Source organism: Oryza glaberrima, chromosome 6, assembly GCF_000147395.1.
Source record: "Oryza glaberrima chromosome 6, OglaRS2, whole genome shotgun sequence".
NCBI lineage: Eukaryota > Viridiplantae > Streptophyta > Magnoliopsida > Poales > Poaceae > Oryza > Oryza glaberrima.
Genome location: NC_068331.1, coordinates 7,694,839 through 7,706,826, shown reverse-complemented (window position 1 = coordinate 7,706,826; position 11,988 = coordinate 7,694,839). Strand labels below are relative to the sequence as shown.

At 43.1% G+C, this 11,988-nt stretch overlaps 1 protein-coding gene across 1 annotated transcript; it reads left to right on the top strand.

The window, feature by feature from the left end:
• Positions 1 to 1,681: 1,681 nt before the first annotated feature.
• Positions 1,682 to 7,035, top strand: LOC127777159 (pyrophosphate--fructose 6-phosphate 1-phosphotransferase subunit beta-like). Its single transcript, XM_052303698.1, has 16 exons — positions 1,682 to 1,950; positions 2,063 to 2,218; positions 2,585 to 2,706; positions 3,014 to 3,067; positions 3,198 to 3,304; positions 3,663 to 3,768; positions 3,987 to 4,050; positions 4,443 to 4,531; positions 5,105 to 5,236; positions 5,313 to 5,483; positions 5,580 to 5,695; positions 5,767 to 5,878; positions 6,041 to 6,125; positions 6,347 to 6,391; positions 6,481 to 6,549; positions 6,641 to 7,035. Exons 1-16 carry the CDS (start codon positions 1,752 to 1,754, stop codon positions 6,715 to 6,717), a joined length of 1,704 nt encoding a protein of 567 aa, XP_052159658.1. The 5' UTR covers positions 1,682 to 1,751; the 3' UTR covers positions 6,718 to 7,035.
• Positions 7,036 to 11,988: the final 4,953 nt, after the last annotated feature.

The window sequence follows — 11,988 nt, the reverse complement described above, 5'->3', positions numbered from 1 at the left end:
AGACCTGTTGGCTGTTGCCATGGCAGATCAGCTAGAGTTTGTTTCAATAAATTCAAGCATGGATATATTGGCTAACTAACTGTGTTTTCAGTTCAGCGTTTGGATGCTATGGATTTTCAATGGCATGTAAAATGAGAAAAGTCATTAGCCTTAGCTATAACAACTAATCAAGTATTAATTATTATAGATTTAAAAATAAGTTTATTTTTTAAAATTTTTTTGGCACAAAACGCATCATTTAACCGTTTAGAAAACGGGCTAATGAAAAATGAGAAAGTTATATTTTAGTTGCTACAAGAACTCATCCTAAGTATTCACTCGCAGGTACTTCTAGCCAGCAAAGACCATCATAGCTGATGGGGCTCAACACGAGGAGCGAGAAAAAAAAATCATCGAAAAGAAACAAATTATCAACTCCACTTTGAGATAAATAAATGAACGGTCGGAGCAAACGGACAACTCTTAAGCTATCAAACGTCATCGAAGCTGCCCAAAAATAATCCCCTGTCAAACGCGGGTGATAGCTACTGTACGTTGCTCTATCATATGCTCGCACTAGGGCGGGGTTAACATCAGCCGCGAGCTACCACCACGGCACGCAGGAAAATGGCAGATGCAGAAACCACCAGCGGAGGAACGGCTGCGACGCCCGGTCCGGAATACCGCGGCCAGCCGAGGTTGCAAGAGACCAGGGCACACAAAACAAAACACCGTATGGAGTTCGGAGTATTATGCATGTACATCCATGACAGATTACATATTTGCGTAACGGATCTTTTGTGTTCTGGGACAACTAGTGTCATGTATATCATTGTTTGGTCCCTACTGTTGCTAGTTGCACTTCTCGCGATCACTTGAAAAATAGATTTGACCTTGGTATCTTTGTGATAGCAATAAACCTCATATCAGCGATAGATATACACGGTATTTTAAACTAAACATGGAAATGAGACCTTTTTATGAATGCAAAAGTTTTATAGGATTCTTACCGACAATAGCTTAATTCCTAAGGTTTTTTTACGCTCTTCTCTTGTGGCTACTTTGTCAATCTTACAATATATTGACCTAATCGTTCAGAGGGGCTCAGGAGATAAAGGAGATGTGTGTTTGTAGAGATGAGTGCGTGCACGTTGTGAGCGTCTACACTTATACCATGTTTGTCAAGATCTCACTTCATGTTGTGAGTGACTGATTCGGCTAGGTTTGTCGGTTTGGACTTTGAATTGTTTTCTTTTGGGCCTTATCCAGATACCTGTAGATTGGGCGGTGCGCCTGTTCTACTGGTCTACTTATCGTTGTGCTATGTCCTTAGCTCGAGTTGGCGCGTTAAACCACAGCTCGGCTTGTTAAGAAAATACTACGAGTCGACGTAGTCGAGCCAAGCGAGCCAACGAGCGACGAACTTTTCGTTCCGCACACAACCCTAGTCCAAATGCGCTATTTCTCGAATTCCCAGGGTCCCAGTCGCAAAACCACCCCCAAGTCCTCCTCCAGTTTCCACGTCCCCGCCGCCGCAGACCAGACTGGGAAATTCGCCACAAATCCCAGGGGCTTCGCCGCAAAACCAGCAACCCAACCCCCACCCCCCCCCCCCCCCCCCCCCCCCCCCCGCGCGATCCCACCGATCCAATCCAATCGCCGCTCATCATAAAACCCAACGGCGTCGCACCCACCCACCCCGACTGAGCTCTCTCGGCATATTCTCTTCCACCCCCGAAACCACTCCAAAACCAAACCAAATCTCGCGGCGCATGGCGGCGGCGGCGGTGGCGGCGAACGGCGGCGGCGACGGCGCGCAGGCGTCCAACGCGCCCGCCCCCACCAGGCTCGCGTCGGTCTACAGCGAGGTGCAGACCAGCCGCCTCAAGCACGCGCTCCCCCTCCCCTCCGTCCTCCGCTCCCCCTTCGCCCTCGCCGACGGCCCCGCCAGCTCCGCCGCCGGCAACCCCGGTCAGTCCCCTGCCCGACTCTTCTGTGGATCTCGCCCTCCTGCTTGGTTGGTGTTCGTTACTAGTGTGAGCTTTAGATTTGATCTGGTTGTGGTGGTGGTGGTGGTGTGCAGGTGAGATCGCGAAGCTGTTCCCCAACCTGTTCGGCCAGCCGTCCGTGTCGCTGGTGCCGTCGCCGGAGCCGGCGTCCACCAGGCCGCTCAAGGTCGGCGTCGTGCTCTCCGGCGGTCAGGCGCCCGGCGGCCACAATGTCATCTGCGGCATCTTCGGTGAGTGCGCTAGTGTTCTCGAGCTGTTTGTTAACCCTGTTTACCCAAGGCTATGGAGGATCAGTTCTCTGTACAAGCGAATTTGAAGCTCGTGGTTTCGAGATGGGGGTGTTCGCGATCTGGATAGGATCGTGGTTTTAGCTAGTTAGAGTTGGTGTTCTCCAAACAAGCTTTGGCATCGAACGCGCACAGTTCTTAGATCTTGATCGATTTTGGTTGTTTAGCGAGGGCCAGAATTAAGAGATCTGCTTATTTTTTGATTGTGAGTTGTGGCCCGGTTGCATTGAAAAATCGAATAGGCACTAATGATATATTGTGGTTCCAAATATATTTCTTGATGAATTTGCTTGCCTTGTATCGGACCAGATTACCTGCAGGAATATGCAAAAGGATCCGTCATGTATGGATTCAAGGGAGGTCCAGCTGGAGTCATGAAGTGCAAGTACGTTGAGCTCACTGCGGATTATGTGTACCCCTACAGAAACCAGGTATAGCAACTTAGATTCACTAAGCATGCTATTGGGTCGAAAATTCGACAGGTGCCTATTCTCTGATTTTCTGTAAATCATGTTAGTTTAGTAGGTGGTGTTAGGTAAGGTTCTGGTGTAGAAAATATGGTAAGACCCTTTTTTTGGTGCAAATAATTACATTCTCATTTTCTTTTTTGGAGTATGATCATGCTAGGTGTCAAGTACTGCTGATGGTTAGGTCGCTGCATGAAATATACACACTTTTCCTTTTTAAGGGGCTCTCTTATTTCGGGTACGATTTTAATTTTGTTTCTCTTTTTGATAGGGTGGATTTGATATGATCTGCAGTGGTAGGGACAAGATTGAAACACCAGAGCAGGTATATCTTTGCGCTTTTATGTGCAAATGCTTATTTAATCCCTTTATCTGCCTTTCAGGGTATTTGGCTATTTTGTTGCCTAGTTTCACTAGCATTTTCTTATTTTAAATTCTGTCATGTATTTGAGCAGTTCAAGCAAGCTGAAGACACTGTAAACAAACTTGATTTGGATGGGCTTGTTGTCATTGGTGGTGACGATTCAAACACAAACGCATGCCTTCTTGCTGAGTACTTCAGGTTGGCCCCTAATATGTGTAACCCTGTTCTTTTGCTTCTTAGGCAATTTTCTTTAGTTGCTGTTGACAAAGACCTTTGTGTACTGTTGATGCTCTGTCAACTGTAAACAGGTCAATTCCGAAAGGAAATACAGAAAAAAGTTTTCCAAACAGTAACAAAAAGCTCTTATTTTTGTTGTATGTTGCTGAAGCATATTTTCTGCATGATGTTTTCTGTTAAACAAGCATTAAGTCTGCAATAGCATTGAGCCATTAACTGAATTCTGCAACATAGAGAATCTAGATATTATTCTCGATAGTTTTATTGGCAATATTAACTATATGCTTGTTGACAAGTGAGTGATTGTTTAACTTTGTAGGGGGAAGAACATGAAAACTCGTGTCATTGGTTGCCCAAAGACTATTGATGGAGATCTGAAATGCAAGGAGGTTCCAACAAGCTTTGGGTTTGACACTGCTTGCAAGGTATCAGGTTCTTGATCCTTGTGCATCAGTTTTCAAAATTTCAGCAAATTCTACTGTAGATTGTGAAGTTTTCACCCTTATGACCTTGATGCACTTGCTCAACTGCACATGGTGAAATTAGGACATTTTGCACATAATATGAAAATCATCACGGCAATAATAACAAGTTGATGATTTTTCCTCAAAAAAGTTAACGATTGATCCATCTTCTTTTTCAGATATACTCTGAAATGATTGGTAATGTTATGACTGATGCACGCTCAACCGGGAAGTACTACCACTGTAAGTTTCTGTTTTGGTTGTCAGACATATGCCAAACTATGATTTTTGTTTTCCTAAACATGGAAAGAGAGTTGATAGGAGCAAACTATGTTTAGTTTGAAGAGATCATGGATAATAATTGCCAACAGTAGCTGTACATGGCTATTAAAGTATACTGTCATTTAGTTTATCCATAACTAAATTGAAGAAGGTCATTACATGCTCAGCAACCTAGTAGTAGTATTTATTTTTTCGTACATTATACAACAAGGCCTCAAACATCCTCATAATGCTGTTACAACATGCTGCTAACATATAAAATCCTTGAGTGTCAACTTCTGCAGATGGTTAATTTAACATTATTTTGTCTATTTCTGACACAATACTAATAAGTATTTGTTATGTTCATGTAGTTGTGAGGCTTATGGGACGTGCTGCTTCTCACATTACATTGGAGTGTGCTCTGCAAACACATCCTAATGTTGCACTCATTGGAGAAGAGGTTTGTAATTCTTATATATGATCTTCTACATTGACCTGACACTCCAACCTTTTCCTAGCTTGAATACTGTTCCATAATGGTGGAATCATCTATTCATTTCGATTCATGTTTATTTCATGCTGATTTCATTTACACTTTTTCCTACCAAATGTGATGGGCATGATTGGGGCTAGTCCACTAGGCCTTATTGAGGTTCGTTGTCCCTGGACCCAGTTGGTGTTGCATTTCCATGGAAGTCAGCATCACAATCACAAGGGCAAGCGGTAGATAGACAATGGACACTTGTTTTTCTGTCAATGCTAACAACTACAATAGGTCTCCTTTAAAGCGGATTATTGTAACAATTGTATATACGTTAATACTACTGCAGTATGTTGCTGTACAGTAACATTGCAGGTCCCAATTCGGTGTTGGCACATAGCACAAACCTCGTACTTTATATCACAGTTTGGTACTAGAAATTGACTCGAGTAAAATGTTGCTGAGATGATCTGCAGTTTTTCTAAAGTGCACATGGCATATTGTTTGCTTATTATCATTACCATTTCAGAACACTTCTTTTTTGTACTGTAGGTTGCTGCAAAGAAGGAAACTCTTAAAAGTGTCACCGACTACATTACCGACATTGTCTGCAAGCGTGCAGAACTTGGTTACAACTATGGTGTGATCCTTATCCCAGAGGGTCTGATTGATTTCATCCCAGAGGTTTGACAATCTTCATTCACCTGTGATTTGTGTTGTCACGATTTGCATTACTGATTTTATTCTGTTTCTTTCCTAGGTTCAAAAACTCATTGCAGAATTGAATGAAATTTTGGCGCATGATGTTGTTGATGAGGCAGGGGCTTGGAAAAGCAAGCTTCAACCAGAATCCAGGCAACTGTTTGACTTCCTGCCCAAAACCATCCAGGAGCAACTTTTGCTTGAAAGAGATCCTCATGGAAATGTTCAGGTAAACAGTTATAGTCCTCCCTTCGCTGACATGACTTTTTGCTGAAGAGTTGGTCATACTAAGTCCCTAACTGGTGTTGGAAATTTTTGTTTTTAGGTTGCAAAAATTGAAACAGAGAAAATGCTTATTGCCATGGTTGAGACTGAATTGGAGAAGAGAAAAGCTGAGGGGAAGTACCCCGCACATTTCAGAGGCCAATCTCACTTCTTTGGGTATGTATGAATTGTTGCATTTTCCAAAAAAATAATTCCATCTCTAATGCTGTTGCTGTGTAATTTTGCAGATATGAAGGAAGATGTGGCCTTCCTACTATTTTTGATTCTAACTATTGCTATGCGTTAGGCTACGGTTCTGGGGCACTTCTCCAATGTGGGAAGACAGGACTGATTACGTCGGTATGCGCACTATAGTTCCCTGTCACTTGTTGGATACCCAGATTGGAACCTAAGAACGGGCTTTCTGGAAGTGATGTTTGCAGCATGTTTGTTTACGAACCAGCGCAGGCAGATGAACTTCTAATGATTTGATCATGATCTTATGTTTGTATTTTTACTCAGGTTGGCAACCTCGCTGCTCCTGTGGAAGAATGGACCGTTGGTGGAACTGCATTGACATCGTTGATGGATGTTGAGAGGAGGCACGGTAGGTTTCTACAGTTCCGTTGTTTGCACTTGGAGATTAGCTAGCTATGTTTCATTAAATTTCTTTTGACCGTTTATTCAAATACCTACTATGTGATTAAATCTTCAAGTTACTTTTGGAACTAATTTGGGTCAGATTTTCATATAATATGCATTGCATTACCTGTCATTTCCTTGTTTAAATCGTAAAACTAATGTTTTTTTTTTGTTTTCTGCAATCAGGAAAGTACAAGCCAGTGATCAAGAAGGCTATGGTGGAACTTGACGGTTCGAAGCACTTCTATTATCAACGCTAACAGTGATGTGATTTATGGACCTTTACCCAAAATCTCATTTCATCTATCATCCATTTTCAGGGGCACCGTTTAAGAAGTTTGCTTCATTGCGAGATGAGTGGTCCCTCAAGAACCATTACATCAGCCCTGGTACGTGGACATGCAATAGCTAGCAAGTAGTGCAAAATGACTATAACAGCAACATAGAGAACAATGACATGTTTAATTTCTTGCGAAACAGGTCCCATCCAGTTCAGTGGCCCTGGAAGCAACGATGCGAACCACACCTTGATGTTGGAACTCGGCGCCGAGGCATAGAGAGACACGACGATACCGACGTGTACCTTTTAAATTTTTTGTTCTTACAGTTTTGAAAAGTTGAGATGGAACCTCGCAGAGTGACCTGCAGGCTCCATATTTGTGGAGTGCTCAATAAGAGGTTCCATTGGGAGTTTCTGTGGAGTAGAGATATGTGTACCAATAATAACTGATGTTAGCTTTGCATGATCCATTGCTCCATTTTTACACAGAAGTTAACTTGGTTTTATTGTAGCTCTGGGTTTTGTTCAACTGGATGCGACGCTATAATTATGAGCATAAATAATCCAGGTTGAGGGACGGTTTTGGTTTTCTTTACTTGTTATTATCTCATCTATGTTCATACATACTCGTTGACGATCGACCGTCGGCATCAGTTTGCGTTAAGCTTAAAGCTAACCATAGCAATATTCTCGCCCTTTCTCCAATTCCAATGGTCATTTTTGCATGCACATTGTGGACGCCCTTACAATCTCATTGCTTTGGCTGTTAATGCTCGGCCCAATCTTTCTCATTTGTGGGCCTTGGCAAGTTAGCGAGTATCCGTTCGAGAGAAATGTCTCAACTTTTCTTTCGAGTATATATATGGTCGTAATGCTATACGAACACCTATTCAATTAACTTTTGTTTGCAAGACAATTCAGACATGAATGCAGATGCAGCTCATGGTTCGGTTTGTTCGATGCTAGGGATTTTCACGCTTTGTGTTTCAATGTACTTACCACTCCGTACTACAAGATGTTTTGACTTCAAGGTTTTAACTATAGGATATTGCATGATGTTACTTTTAGAAGAAAACACTTTTAAATGTGAAAATTTGCTGCTGGACACCGCATTAATTATAATATTCATTTCCTATTTAATAGGAAAGAAACCGCGTGAAAGTTTTGAAATACCCATACGGCTTGTTTGGCAACTTGAGGGAAGGGGATTGGGAGTTTACACGAGGAAATTGATGGTGAGATTAAGATGGGAATTTGATTTTTCATCCCAGTCTCTTGTTTGGTAGAGGTGGTGGAAATTGATAGGGAGTTTAGGTGGTCATTAATGAAAACGGATGGCTGAGATTTGTTTAGGCAAAGTAAAGGAGAAATTTTCTCCCAATTACCACCCCCTACCCAGGTATTGAAAAGGAAGGAGTTCATTCCTCAATTCCCCATCCCCATCCCACCAAAATTTCCATGTCTCCCAACCAAACAAAAAGTTAATAGTCTCATCCATCTAAACTCCCAATCCCTCCTAAAAACTCCCTCCAACCAAACGGGCCGATGGACTCACATGTCATGTTTCCATCTCCTTTGTTTCTCTTAGCTCTCTCTCGTTCTCGGCCGGCGAGCATGCAATACAGATGAAGTTAGCTTTGCCAGCAAGCATTGAGGCAGCGCAAATCCATGACGCTAGGAGCGAGACTGGGTCCTAGTGTTGCCGGCAAGCACCGGGTCCTCTTGCGGCAATTAAGGATTTAAATCTCCGGCTATAGCTGCCGCTAAGATATGCCACTTTTACTGCTAAATAATCTATGAAGCTAATAGCTGGGTTTAGCGAGAGATAGCCGCTAAATTGGCCTTGAGTTAGCGGCATGCGACAGCTAAACTTTGGTTGTGGGTTGAAATTGGCTACGGGCCTAAGGCCCATCTACCTCTCCTATAACCCTAACCTCACTCTCTCTCCTCTCCTCGATAGATGGCGACAGCAGCTGCGCCCGGAGCCCTAAAGGCAGCGGCTATGGCTTCGCCCTAAGGCGGCGGAGTTGGCGGCTTCTACTGCGCGTGGCGGCAGTTTCATGCGGAGGCTGCAACGGTGGCGGTTACGCTCGTAGACGGCGGAGTTGGCGGCTGCGGCTTCGCCCGTAGGCGACGCCTACATGCGGCGGCTGCGATGGCGGTGGCGGCGGCCACCGCGCGCCTGGAGGCTGTGACAATGGCCCACTCCTCCCCCAAGCTGGTAAGTGATCCTGATCTTGAATATGCAACTACTAGCTAGTAATTGATTCTGATCTTGACCTTTCTGTGATGAACTGATGATTGATGAACTATTTATGTCAAGAACTCATGTGTCAATTTATCATGTACTCATGTTCATGTATGAACTATGAAAAAATTATCATGTCCATGTGATGAAATGTGTTGTACTATTTATTTTGTTCATGTGATGACCTATTTATTCTGTGACTCCTTTATAGTTTTTGCAAAACAGCTAAATAGCTTAGCTGCAACTATAGCCCGCTATAGCTGATCATAGCTGTTGAAAGCCCAAACAGCTAAAGGCCTTAGCCGAAGATTTAAATCCTTGGCGGCAATTGTTCTAGAGAGGCGAACACGTCAAGGACGATGACGCTAGATAGGACGGTATTGTTAGTGGCAGGTGCCCCAGATGGATCAGGTTGTCGCAATGGCACGAGCTAGTGCCAACCTAGGCGGCAAGCTTCGTAGCAGGCGGCCGCGGATCCAGTTGGAGAGTTTGCATGGTGTGAGCGTGGATCTAGGTGGGGAGCTCCAGGTCTGGCGTAGGCCACCTCTGCGGCCACCGCCTCTCTTCTCTCCTCCATTCCTCAGTGGCTGTCTTGAGCCTTCTTCTCTAGCTCACAGAAGGAGATGTAGACTTGATATGTGGGTCTAGGGGTCTTTCAGAACTTTCATCTGGTTTCTCTCCTATTGAATCGGAAATAAATATTCTATTGGGTATGCTATGTAGCAGTAATTTTTTCACATTTCGGGAGTGTCTTCTCCATGCCTTACAACTAAAACCGCAAATATGTTTTTTCAGCAAAATTTGCCTATCTTAATATACTCCATATGTCCAAAAGTATTAAACATATTTTATTTTCTGATTTTTCTCAAATAATATAGTCATATTTGTAGTCTCTGTACATTTAAGACTTAAATACAAAGATAGATTAAATGAACCCAAGTAGCCATCTTAGGTCTTGTTTGATGGAGTTTAAGATCCTGAGGAGCGGCTAGTTGGCTTTTAACTCATTTTGTGGATTTTGTAACTACACATTTTTATAATATAGATGAAAATTTGGATTGTTTGAAGGAGTTTTTGATTCTGAAAGAAATTGTAGCTATCAAAAACTTTCTTAAATATACCCTTAATATTTATTGGTTTCATACATTTATACACTCTTTGATCTTAGGATGAGAGTTGGTTTCTCCTTAGTTTCGATGATAAAAGAAATAAATCTAAGACTTTAATATGGAAGTCGTAATAATTGGTCGAAAGTATGCTGCATAAAGACAAGTGAAACTTTTTTTTTTAGCCTAGCCTCGTAGGCTAACTATTTTTTTTAAACTAGGCTAACCATTAATAGAAGTCAAAATTGAAACAAAAATTGTCCATATCGACAAACATTTGGAAAGGGAGCCGAGTTCATCCATATGCCAAAGGGGTTCCCAAATGCTGTGCTAAGGATGACGACAGAAATGCAGGATAAAAGGCTGACACGTTCGTGTGCTTGCCGCTTTGGAGTCTGCTTTTTCTTGGATCTCGGTCTCTCTCTAGATTCCATACACATGCAGCAACATTACAACAATCTTTTCTGCCCCCTCTTTATTCCCCAACTTCAGTGGCCGTGAGTTCACTTCTTATTCAACCAATCCTTTGCTGCATTGTACAGTATAATCGTATTGTTCAGTACTGTAAATATCTCCGAATGAATAAATATACATGAATTTCACAAGGTATGTAGTTAAAAGAAAAGAAAATTATTCGTGGTAAAGCCATTATCCAGATTTCTCGGAAGTCTATTTGGGAGGGTAGTGCTTACTCCCTCTGTATTCGTAAAGTAAGTCGTTTAGGATAATGTTTAAGTCAAACCTTGGGAATATAAATCATGAATAACTCTCGAGTTGTTAAGTTTGAAAATGTAAAAATTATATGAATAAATATGTCTTGAAAAATACTTTCATAAAAGTATACATATATCACTTTTCAATAAATATTTTTATAGAAACAAGAAGTCAAAGTTGTGTTTTGGAGACCGTGTCGCTGTCCAAAACGACTTCCTTTATGAGTACGAAGGGAGTATTTCCCAGTCTTCCTCTCTCTTATGTTTCAGGAGTTGGACGTTTAACAAAATGGACCTAGCTTTTTTTAGGTTTCCTTTTCTGTTTGTTCCCCGGTTGAGATGGTCGGTCCGATCTTCGTGTTGTGTAACAAACTTTCAAAACTTCTTCTAATATATTAACATGCATGTAAGGTTTTTGCGCGTTCGCGAAAAAAGACATTATTTAGGCTTTTTGAACTACTCTCGATTATTTGATATTGCTAGTAGTTAAATTGGGAGCACTAATAATAGGATACAAATCTGAGCCTCTACCTAACGCACACAGCCCGTTCTCAAGGACGTTCGAGAACAATCTTTGGCTCTAGAACCGAACCATTTTTTGGTATTGTACACAAGCAAATTAAAGCATTAAGTTCTAGCTGGTGATGGATCGATGAGCCATGCGATGTTGACACTGGTAGAGAAACCCTTTTTACTCCCGATTAGGAACCCCCTTTAGTCCCGGGTTTTCAACCGGGAGTAGCAATCTGGGACTAAAGATGCCCAAGATGGGCATCTTTAGTCCCGGTTGGTAAACTAAAGATAGGGTATCTTTAGTCCCGGTTGTTGTTACCAACCGGGACTAAAGAGGATAACCAGGTTCTTTTTTCCTTTTTTATTTTCTCCCGAATCTGGGTGGTATGCATATCCTTTATTTATTTTCTCCCCAATATAGGTGGTATGCATATCCCAAATCGAAGTAAGATACCAAGTCCACATTACAAATTTTAAAGTTCTAAAAAATTACATCACAAATCCTAAAAAAAATTACACACAAATCAAATTACATCACAAGTTTCTACAAAATTCATCACAAATACATCACAAGTTCACATCACACACAAATCAAATTCATCACATGATGCTGCAATAAATCACAAATTCTTAAAAAAAAAAAGAACAACAGAGGAGCCAGCCGGCCGCTGCCGCCTAGCCTCCACGCCGGCCGGCCGGCCACTGCCACGCCGCCCGCCCGCCGCCTCGCCGCCTCCCCTCCGCGCCGGCTGGCCCTTGTGGCGCTGCCCGACGCCACGCCGCCGTTGGCTGCCGCGCCGCCGCCGCGGCCCTCCGCGCTGCTGCCAGCCTCCGCGCCGCCTCCCCTCAGCGCCGGCCGGCCCCCATGCCGCCGCCGCGGCCCTCCGCGCTGCTGCGCGCCGGCTTCCCCTCCGCGTCGGCCGGCCACCGCCGCCTGTCCCTCCGCGCCGCCGCGCCGGTCGCCGCGC

Coding starts and splice junctions, on each gene's coding strand:
- LOC127777159 (XM_052303698.1), top strand. CDS start 1,752: ATGGCGGCGGCGGCGGTGGCGGCGAACGGCGGCGGCGACGGCGCGCAG. Junction 3,068..3,197: donor AGATTGAAACACCAGAGCAG/GTATATCTTTGC, acceptor GTATTTGAGCAG/TTCAAGCAAGCTGAAGACAC. Junction 3,305..3,662: donor CTTCTTGCTGAGTACTTCAG/GTTGGCCCCTAA, acceptor TTAACTTTGTAG/GGGGAAGAACATGAAAACTC.